The sequence below is a fragment of the Fukomys damarensis genome, unplaced genomic scaffold, assembly GCF_012274545.1.
Source record: "Fukomys damarensis isolate Sample0158 unplaced genomic scaffold, DMR_v1.0_HiC HiC_scaffold_33, whole genome shotgun sequence".
NCBI lineage: Eukaryota > Metazoa > Chordata > Mammalia > Rodentia > Bathyergidae > Fukomys > Fukomys damarensis.
The window spans coordinates 7,576,164-7,588,119 of NW_022900945.1; the positions used below are offsets into that span (position 1 = coordinate 7,576,164).

Genomic DNA, 11,956 nt, shown 5'->3' on the forward strand with positions numbered 1-11,956 from the left:
GGCTGAATTGGCTGAATTGATGAATAAAGATGTCATCTTAAAAGCACATGGATCCAAAAACTGCTAGTCTTGAATTTGTTTCCCTTTTACCCTTTAGAGAAACTGGTCATGAATTCAGTGCTCTCGTTCCCATTTTTGGATTTTACAGCAGCTCTACTGAGCCAGGTGTCAGTGGAAAAGAGCACTCTCTGACTTCACAAGTACGACAGAGGCTGCCAGTTATATTTAGACAAGTGTGTCCGCTGTCCTGTTGGTTTTTACTCTCTGGAATAAGTAACACTAAGCATGTGTTGTGGACCAGTCTCAGTACAAATGAAGAAACTGAAAGACACTTAGGGACCAGTGACATTAAATGAAGGATTAGCAGACAAGGTAGATATTCCAATTGATTCTTTCCAAACCTTGGTAAAAATCTCCCTTCTGATTTTATTGATTGACTGATTGATTGATTGTTTTTTGAGACAGGGTCTCACTATGTCATTGAGATTGATCTGGAACTCATTATGTAGCCCAGGGTGGTTTCGAACTCACAGTGATCCTCCTGCCTCAGCCTCCAGAGTGCTGGGATTACAGGTGTGTGCCACCACGCCTGGCTTCCTTCTGATTTTATTGATAGCAATTTCATCACACCACCATTGTTGTTGTTACTTCCGCTATAGTAAAATTAAATTAAATTATAACAAAATGCAATTTGACTTATTTGAAATGAAGTAGGATCTTATCTGTTCAAAGTATCACTGTCATTTCCAAGGAACGCCCAAAACTACATCGTTTGAACTTTAAACTGTACACCACTATCAAAGCAGTGGATGTGAAAATAGTCCTACTTTGTTGCTGACCATCATCACCTTCCTAAAATTAATTTAATCTCTCTGGAGAGGATACACAACGTAGTGAAAGCACTGGGAACCCATAAACACATCTCAGCCTTAATTTCACCTACCTGTGATACCCATGTGTGCGAGTTACTTACACTCTACGGTTTCTAGATCCCTCATCAGTTAGGATTTAATTCTAACTCCAAAATCCTTGATTCTGAACAGCAGTTTGAAATTAGAACCCAGCAACCTCACAATTTGTATAATTTCATCTCCCCTGATTACTTTAGCAGTTCATGCTGGCCTATTAACATGTGAATGCCGATTGAATAAATCCTTTACACATTGAAATCAAGATTTCTCTCTGGTGATATTTCTATTTCAGTCTTTTGTTTGTTGATTTATGATTATCCAGTACACTAAAGTGAAAATAACCTTGAGTAGGAATCAAAAGATGGTTTTATCCTGGGCTCTACTGAGCATTCATTTGACTTTTATGAACGACAGTGCGCATAGGTAGAAAGTGTAGGTATTCCAGTGTGCATCTGTCTACCTCACGGATAAAATACAGTTGGCCCACGTCCTGGACAAGTGAGGCTGTGGAAGAATAAAGGCTAGCACACCACACGGACATATTCATAGCCACTCTACCTGACGGGGAGATGTGTCGCCAAGAAATGGATGGCTCTGGCTTCCCGGTGGCCAGACAAGTAAGGGTCACATTGGTTCCTTCGTTGATGGTCATGTCGCTGGAGATGTCGTATATCTTCGGAGGAACTGAAATGGGAAAACATGCAGTGGTCAGAAAAAAGAAACACTGACTATTGCTGAACAGCAGTGACTGACTTCTTGACATCCTGAAATAAAGATACAGCCACAAAATTTCCTCCAACCCTCTGGTCTTCACCTAAAAGGTGAGTTCTACATGACCTCAAAACAACTGTTGTTGATGTTGTTGCCTGCCTGTATTTTCTCTAATTATTAGATATAAAATACTTAGTGATGAATGGAACAGGTAATGTAAAACGTTCAATATTGATTAAATTATTTATTGCATTATTTGTGATTAATGAGGTAGAATACATCAGCCTGTTTATTCCACTGAAGCATCTTTACAGTAAGGATGGATCATCTGCTGAATATTGAAATGAAAGCGGAAACCTTGAGGAAAGTTCAAACAGCAGAACAGTTAAAAAGGAACACAAATTCTAAGGCACATGCAAGGTCAATTCAATGAGTTCTCATGTCAATCATGACTAGAAAATGCTAGTTGAGAAACATATCTTAGTGAGAAGCATCTCTTAGTACTACTCAGGGCCTTTGTTTACTCTTTTATTTATTTATTTATTTTGGCACAGGGGATCAAACTCAGGCCCTTGTGCTTGCAAGGCAGGTCGTGGAACCACTGGGCTAAATCCCCAGCCCATCTTTTTTTTACTTTTATGCACTGTGAATTTATAAGAGTGATGGGAAATATCAGACTGCGTGTTTTCTGTGGAAGCTTTTGTCTAGAATTGTTGAACATGGGATAAAATTTGGAAAATGTGAGAAATAACAATGTCTAAATTAGCTTTTGGAATTATATTAAGATATTTTGTAGGAGTCCAAATTTCTCACTTAATCCTCAAATGGATATGAATTCTCTATTCTCTACAAGCTGGCTTTGTTACCCAGGTGAAGATGTATAATCCCCCTTAGCCTGTTATCTTCCTGTAAAAGCTAGATACATGAGAGTAAAAACCCTGTAAGCTGCTGGGGATTTAGCTCAGTGGTTCTGGCACCTGCCTCGCAAGCACAAGGACCTAAATTCAATTCCCCGTACCAAAAAAAAAAAAAATAAATAAATAAATAAAAATCTAGAAAACTGTAAGGTGCAAAGCGGGTAAAGGGTTAAGTGTGTCAATCTGTGTTAAAGGGCAGAGAAGCATCTCTGTCATCATTGTGAGCTGCTGGGATTGGATATTGCAAAGCACATTTACGGAGTGTGAACTTCAATTTCTGTACTCTCCCTTTCCCAGCTTTAAAACTCTTCTGGAATTTCATAACTTTGATGGTGCATAGGATGAACTTATCAAAAAGTACGTTTGGCTTACTTTATCAATATTATACTATGCTGATGTCCCAGGTCTAATTTAAAGAAGAGGCGATTACTTTGGTAATTATTAGGAAAAATATGACTTTTTCAAACTCAGATCCTTTTAATTGTTTCATTCTGTTTCTTTCAGCAAGAAATATTTTCATAGTTATTTCTAAAGCCAGTAACTATATATCCATCAACAGATGAATGGATAAAATATGTGATAGTCATACACAATGGAGCACTACTCTGCCATAGAAAGGATAAACTTGAGTCATGTATTGGAAAATGGATGTATCTTGAGACCATAATGGTAAGTGAAGTAATTCAGGCACATAAGCTTTAATATTGCATGATTTCTCTTATTTGAAAAAAAACCACATATATATGACAGATAATAGGAATAAGTGGGGGGTACTGTAATCCACTACAAAAACTGTATCTAAAAAGTACAAAGATCTTATGTTGTATATGTCCTTTGGCCTAATAGTCTGCTTTTCAATCTGCATATATAATTAACTGTATAATATCTTATAAGATAAATAAATGAATGTGATACTAAAAAAATAAACAGTAGGAGAATGGAAGCCAGCAAAAGAAGAGGCTGAGATGTGTTATGTACACGTACCAATCCCCTACAGTGAATGCAGTCATTATATACTACAAATATGTAACACTGAAAATGGAGCAAAGAAGCCAGCAACTAAAATGTGCTGTAACTATACATTAAATTAATCACACTTTGAATATTACCCTTCTGCTACAAAAGCGATCTGGATGTATGATTATAAACATAAAATATTTGACTATATGGAACTGTTGATGTGACTGAGGCAAAAGACTGGTTCTTAGGTAAGATAGTATAACTATTCCTAAATGGTATTTTAATTGGAATTTAAAACAAATTATCATGTATCTCTTTAGTGAGCTCTTCTCACACACAGAATGAAGAAAACATTCCAAACAAAAGACGATTTTCAGCTTAAATGAAACAGAGTGGAAGCAAAGGCATTAAAGTACTGTAGAAGGAAAATTTTATATGATTTTCTAGTGAATTGGAAAGTCAATAAAAATGAAGTTAGGCTGTGCATGGTCGTGCACTCCTGTAATCCCAGAACCTGGGAGGCTGAGGTAGGGGAATTCCATGAGTTCAAGGCCAGCTTGAAATGCATAGTGAAACCCTGTCTCAAAAAAATAAATAAAATAAACAAAAATGAGTTTAGAACACTAAACAAAAATATTATTTTGATATTTGGGTAGATGTATAAGTTTGGTATAGAAAGCTGTGAAATATATGTGGCTATATATGAACTCATGTAAGTATACATACATGAATATACTCCTACATACAGGTCACCACTAAAAACACAGAAAAGTTACATAGCATTTTCTGACTTTGCACAGAAGACACTATACAGAGCTCCTAGTCTAGTCAGGCTACTGTCTTGAGATGATGGTGTGTCACAAAAGATATAACCTATCCTCTAAAATAAGTACACTATTAGGTTAATTTTATCTGATCATAAAATAGATCAGTTGCATCTTTATACACCTGCCTATATTGGCGGTGTGAATGATCAGAACAAGCTAATATTAAGTACTCCCATTTTTCTACATAAACAACCAAGTCCCTTAGCAAGAAACTCAGGTTTGACATTTAAGTACGGGGGAAACAAATGCGGCAGGGGCCGAGCAGTGAATTCCAGTTGTGACTTGTCACGTCAGTGACTGCAGTCACCTCCCAGAGCCTCATGATTCAGAACGTGCCACAGGCAAGAAGCAGCTGGAAAGAGGACATTAGTGAGAGAAAATCATCTGGAGCAGCTCATTCTCCCCAGAATGAATCATCTATTGACAGAGGCACTCTGTGAGGAGGACAAGGAAATTCTTCTTAGGCACTGTGGCATATATATATATATATATATATATACATACACACACACACACATATATATGATTATTGAAAACCACTGTCATTCAGTGTTCACAACTTGCAAATTTTTACTGAGTATTATGGAGGGGATAATTCTGAGCCCAAAGGAAATGCAAAAATTTAAAACCATAATCCTTACCCGGAGAAACTTAAAAGAGAAAAGCATATGGCAAAGTAACCAAGAGAAAGTAAGTACTTTCCACATTTTCCTTTCCCATTTTACAGAAGTAACATATCCGACAGATACATCTTCTGTTTCAAATCAGTAAAGACTTTTTTTCATGTTGATTTCTCCCAAAGTGAATCATATGGTTTACACACCAAGTTATTCAGTACAGTGCTATAGATAGCGCAGGACACCCGTTAACAACCTCAGTGTAGGACAACAGAAATGGAAATGCACAGAGCTGGTTAGGTGGGTGATACAAGCTGCTGTCATTCCTGTGAACAGAGTTAGATTTGGTACTAGAGAAGGACTTGGCCTGGTCACAGGGCACATCAGACTAAGGGAAATGCAAGAGGGAAGAGATGCTTTCTCCCTGGATGTAGCAGCAGGGAAGAATGGCAACACTTCAGGCTTCTGAATTGGTTCTGGTAGCTGTACACACAGTGGGATTTTTTGTTTTGCTTATTTGTTTGTTTTTAGATGAATGCACCCAGGTTGGGGGTGGGTATCTCAAATTTTGGGGACATTTGAAACATCTTCTGGTATGTCTGTTTTTCTAAGGGCTGTCACTATTATATTATTATTATTATTATTATTATTATTATTATTTTGAGATAGGGTATTCCTACATAGTTCAGGCTGGCCTTGAATTCACTCTGTAGCCCAGGCTGGTTTTGAACTCACAGTGATCCTTGGGCCTCAGCCTCCTGAGTGCTGGGATTACAGGTATGTGCCACAATGCCTGGCTCTGTAAAGGCTTTCATTGTAAACAAAAGCAACAAAAAGAGACATAAAAGTGAGGGGTGATTTTTAAAGCAACTTAATAAATGTATGTTCCTTTCCTATAGACCTGATTTCAAAATTTAAAATAATGTATATAAAAGGGGTCAGATATACTTAATCAGCTTGATAATTTTAAGGCATTAAGTTATTACAGATTTTAAAAAAGTATTTTGGATTGTGATGCACATTCTTTTCATGTTCATGACCAAGGACAGTGTAATAAAGAAATAGATAACTCCTCTACTATATATATGTATATATACATATATATTATATATATTGCTTAGATGTCTCCCCAAAGCTTCATGCAGTTACAAATGGGGCTTTATGAAGCCCGTGTCCCTGATGCGAAGGGTATGGGTTACACCGAGCACAAGGTTTGTACCATGGATGGGATAAAAGCCATGCTGATTGCTGATGCTTTTTGCTGCTTGTTGCCTCCTGCTGCCTAACCATGAACTGTTTTTCCTCTGAGATGCCACTCAGCCTTAGAACAAGCCAACTATGCCCTGAAATCTCTGCAAACTGTGAGCTGACATGAACCTTTACTCCTTTAACTTGTGTGTGTTGGGTATCTTCTCTCACCAACAAGAAAAGTAACAAAGATGCCATCTAAGTATGAATCTGTTCAATATGTAAGAAATGATTATTATAACATCATCATCATCACTTTGATTATCTTCACAACTCCTTAAATAAAAGTGACAAAAGGTAGAAGTTCTCGATTTCATACAACAGCATGGACTGTCTCCCTCCTAGTGGCCCTCTAATGGAGGATGTTTAGGCCTTTACAACTTAGTTCTTTTTTTTTTTTGAGGCAGGGTCTCACTATGTAGTTGAGACTGACCTGGAACTCACTATGCATTCCAGACTGGTCTCGAACTTACAGTGATCCTCCTGCCTCAGCCTCCAGAGTGCTGGGATTACAGGTATGTGTCACCACGCCCGGCTCTTAGTTCATTATTAATTTCTATGTTGCACCAGCTAGAGAGATCTAAAAATAATGGAAGCTTTCTGAGCAACAAAGGTTGGAAGTGAATTTAAAGTTTGCTCTGGAGATGAATTTTTTTTTTTTTCTAAAAACAGAGCATCTATTTAACTGAATCACTCTTGAGCCCTTAGATTTGTGGTCTGCTTTGCCTTTCTTTTTTCTCTGGCCTTAAACTCAACTGCGGCTTAACATCCAGTCTTTCACTCCTATTCAGTTGGCTTCACACAGATGAGTCATGTTTAGATCTATCCATAGATTTAGATTCTCTAAAGTTGGCTGAAGTGTCTCCTTAGTTTCATCAACACTGAAAGGTGAGACAACCTGATTTGTTACCATTAGAGCTACTTGTTGCAGTGTTCTCAGAAGGAAATGAAGGAGCATAAATAAGGGAAACCCTAAAATATACATCCACACCAGATCCTAATGCTGTCGACCCAGACAGCCAGTTGGAATCTCCCCACTCTATGCGCTATAATGAGTAACTGAATTTGAGACCGACTGCATTTCTGCACTTTCTTTCTTGATTTCTCTTTCCTTCCCTGTTTTTTTTTTAATTGACTTTTTGTTTGTTTGCTTGCTTGCTTTGGTTCAGGAACTTGAACCCAGAGCTCCACATATGATGAACAGAGCTTCCTCTAGTGAGCCACATCCTCATTCTCTATTTTCTGACCAATAAACATGGAATTTTGATCTGTTTTCTTGTGGATTGAGCAGACTTCCCAATCTTAACTTTAGTTTCTCTTATAAATTTATCCTGTGGTCTGTAACATAACCACTAGCAATTTGAGAAGTCAACGTAAGGGTGGCTAATCTGTATACCAAAAGAATTCTACAGGCAATGAGGGCTTTTTGTATTAAAAGTCTATGCAAATGATTTTTAAAAGTAATAAATAAGAGTCTGGACTTGCACTGAGTCAGATGATGTGAGGCTGGGTCACACAGGGCACGGGACACTAACAGTGGGATGCATTTAATGGTTATGTGCACACTTGTACTGGTTCATTAAAATCAATTAAATACCCCATGGAGCTCTACAGTTATAAGAGTCCAGGAAAAACAACAGCTATACCCACAAGTCCATTTGGAGCCATTCTTTAGCATCCTAGTGCTAAAGGGTGGATAGGATATTTATTTAATTTGACTCATAAGCACTCACAGATTTTTGAAAGCTATTGATTTAGCATTTATTGTAATGATGATATTCTGTGTACCTATACCATCAGCTTCCTCAGTGATGGTATAAAAGTAGAATAGTTTTGTAAAGCAGTGCACTAAGTATCTTGATTCAGTGTGTAATAGGTTCATTACCTAAATCCTCTACAGGTTTACTGTACCTACTTGACTTATACACAGAATCACTATATTGGTTCTCAAAACATAAATAAGTAAAAAAAAATCAAGTGATTCCCTCTCATTTATGCCCTGCTCGGCTGAACTCTATCTGCTGTAAGTTTTCCTATCCAGAATCTTACCATTAAGCAGAAATAGTGAAATATGAAGTTCTGAGTGAGAGTTTCATGTCACAGATGACTTTGGTCACCTTAAAGCAATTTAGACTGTGCTCCTAGCTGAATATTTGCAACCTTGCAACTTCCAGAAGTGGAAATCCTAACTCCCATGGTGATGACGTTAGTTTCAGCAACTCATTACATTATGCATGTGATTAGTGTCTTCATCAAAGAGACCTCAGAGAGGTAACTAGTCCCACCAACCATGTGAGGACACAGTGAGAAGGTGTCACCCGGGTGACAATGGTCCTTTCTAGCACTACATTGGCCAGCATCTTGTCTATTTTCCAAACCCATGAGAAAGCCATTTCTGTCTATATAAGCAATCTGAGGTATGGAATTTTGTCACAGTGGTCTGAATAGACTGGCAACATGTGTCTCATGGAAATAATCACTAGTACCCATAACCCTCTGACCTTTCCAACTTCTAATCTTATCATTCCATTGTTACAATAATTCCTGGTTATCTTCTGTTGCCACTGGGATCTGTTTACTTAGCTGTTCTTTATTTTCTCTTTATATAATACACATTGAGACTTAGGGTACTGATTATACATGCTTCATTCAACAGTATATCAGAGAACCAAGAAAAGGACCTGGCCTATATGGGTTTTCAATAAGGATTTGTTTTTCCTTCTTTCACATGCTAAGATTTCAACATTTCAGTGGAGATTTTCCATAAAACTTCAAACCTTTGTAAGAATGACATAATATAAATTCTGAGAATTTTTGAAAATGCAATTATTATTCATTGGTCCTATGTACATTTTCTTCTGGATTCTTTGAGTTTGGAGATTCAATATTTCTTTAAATCTCTTAAAAGTGCAGTATTTTCATATTCCATTTCCTACTACCAGCTTTTTCTATATAAACCCAGAAATATAATTGGACAATAATCATACAAATTTCTTTTTAAGAAAATGGGCCATCATGGATTTTATAGTACTCTGTGTTAGCTAGAGTATTTTATACTTCAAAAGCTATGTAAATTCAGTCCAAAGGATTTTATTTTAAAAGTAGGCACACGTTATTTCTACTCTTTTTCTTCTTCCACGAGCTTCAAGTCTTTCGGATAAACTATATTTCTGAAGCTTTTCCAAACTGCCTGAGTCAACAAGCTAGACACAACTATAAATCTTGGGAGAATTGGCTTTTTTTTTTTTTTTGCATTCCCATATCTAGTTATGGCTGGCGATATCAAAAGAACATTCCTCCTTTCATGGGGCTGGCACATACCTTTTCTGTATTGGCCAGCCCCCCAGAAGGTGAAAGCAGATCTTTGCCATATAGCAAATCTCCTGGAAAATGGTGCTTCTCTCAAACTGAGAGGAGAAAATATTTTATGATTTGTTTTTTTCTAAATTGGTACACTGGTGGCTACCTGACTGTTTCATGGCCTGCATCTACAGCAACAGAGCTTTCTCCAGCTGATAGACTATACCAGCCTTTTTATAGTTTATGACATTTCAGAGATTTCTATGGTTTCTCCACTCTTCCCATCACTCAGAGGTAGTGCTAAGAGGGAAAAATACCCGAGCATGAGTTGTAAATGCAAACTTGCCAGATTCGTGAACTGCCTAGTGATGGAATATGCCAGAAAAACTTAGGGGGTAAAGAACATGTTTGAGATAAATGTATCTTTCAGACTTCAGCTCCAACTTTGAATCGTGCTGCTTAGCTTATTGCTTTTTTTTTTTTTTTCATTTAGAAAACCTATGCACATGTTTTTCTCAATCTATCGTGTCCTTCCAGGTCAGCTACAGAAATCAGGGTAAATCAGCAGCGACCTGCTTGAGTCCCTCCACATACCCAGCCATTAAACAGACATTCATCAGACAGGAGGATCTCAAGAAGTCCATATGGAAAGAGTTAAAACACGTACATAACTATCCTACAGACCTTAAACAGCAAAAAGAGGTACTCCAAGGATGTTTTGGAAACCCCGTTACAAATTCACCTCTTCCTGAGGAGTCATAATTGGGGTGATACTGATATTAGACAAAATTTTGAAACAAGTGGAATTTGTTCAGGATGTGATGGTTTAGCAATAACAGTTTCTAATAATCAGTTCAGCACAGAGACATACCATGAGTTTTTTAAAAATCCTAGGCAGCGGGGAGAGTTAAGTCAGGAGATCTTAGATCAGTAGGCACAGAAAGAGTTCCAAATTCTTCAAATTTTGGAAGCCCTGATTTATAGGAAACCAGATAGTTCCTTTCCTAAAACTTGCTGTCTTATTTATTTAAACTCTGTACTCTAATTAGAGAGGTCTTTCAGATCCTCAGAGGAATTATTTGCCTGCAGGGCCTAAATTAATATACAATTCTCCCTAGAAAAGGGGATGCCGTAATAGATGGCACCTTTTCCCACGTTTATTCAGAGAGGCAGAGTGGGTATAGAAAGGGCACCTTACTGCAGGTACGAAGATGTCCCAGAAACGGTCTCATCCTGTGATTTTTCCCTTGGAAAATCTCAGACTCCACCCCACAGAGCAGTGACAGTCAGCAATGGGGTAAAGAATGTCGGGGTGGAAGAGGAACATGGCACCATACAAAATTAATATTCTTATCTTGACCATGGATATGGATAATGTACGTATCACACATCTACAGGATGAACGAAAGCAAGAAAACTCTGAATTGTAACCCAGATTTTCTCACTGAAGAAAATCCTAAATGATTGCTAGATAGATTTGCAGTGGCAAATGAAACCCCCACCCCCACAAACATAAAGTTCAGCGTACTGGAAAAATGAGGCATAGAAAAATTTTTAAAAGATTTAAAGGAGGATAGGTTTTGGTAGATTAATATTTATATAATGATTTTTAAATGATTTTATGGAATAGAAATTTATTCTTTGTTGTACCAGTGTGTTGAAGGCAAGATTATAACATTGCTGTCCAAGAGTTACAATACTTTGGACTGTAAATTTGTTATTTTTGCTTCATTTTGGCTACAGGATCAATAGCCAGCCTTTGGATGTGAATGTTTATACACCAGAGTTCAAATCTCTGCTGTACCTCAGGCGAGCTTCAGCTACATTTACTGGGATGGTTCCAAGATATAAAATATTGCTTCAAATCCGGGCCATAATAGCATCTACCCCCTCAGGCCGGCTGGCTGGAGCGAGTTACAGCCGTGCTATATATCTCCAGGACTCTGCAATGCCTGCACAGCTCACAGCCCTCCTTAGGAAACCAGGGTCACAGAGCCACAGGAAGAAGACCACAGCCAGGTACCTTAGAGAACCTTAGCGTGGGAATGCATTTTCCGTGAAGCAGAATTCTTAATGCACTAACTACATCTTCAAAACTGCAGTGATGGTAACAATTTATTAAGAATTAATAATGAGCCTTTTCTTGGAAACCACTTGGCAGGATATTTTAAGAACTCTAAAATTTTCAAGCCCACAGATCCAACGATGCTCCTGCCGGGAATTTACCTGAAAGAAAGCAGGTACCTTCTTGCCATGTGCTCTCTATCCCCCTCAGCCCGGTGGCCAGCTCCACTCTTCATTTGGATGTGTGCCGACCGATACCCTGCGGAAGGGCCTCACTGAACTTTCCTTGCCTCATCTTTGGCAGGGAATTATTTTCGACATAAAGCAGAGGAAACAGCCCAGCTGTGTCAAACTAGAACCCAGCTGCCTTTTTTTTTTTTTTTTTTTTTTTTTTTTTTTTT

General features: G+C 37.9%; 1 protein-coding gene across 1 annotated transcript in view; it reads right to left on the minus strand.

The window, feature by feature from the left end:
- Positions 1-11,956, minus strand: part of Negr1 (neuronal growth regulator 1) — a 761,458-nt gene that overhangs the window by 332,560 nt on the left and 416,942 nt on the right. Inside the window, exon 3 of the mRNA XM_010605125.1 lies at positions 1,470-1,595. Within this exon, the coding sequence (XP_010603427.1) occupies positions 1,470-1,595 (126 nt within the window). The remainder of the gene's footprint in view (positions 1-1,469; positions 1,596-11,956) is intronic.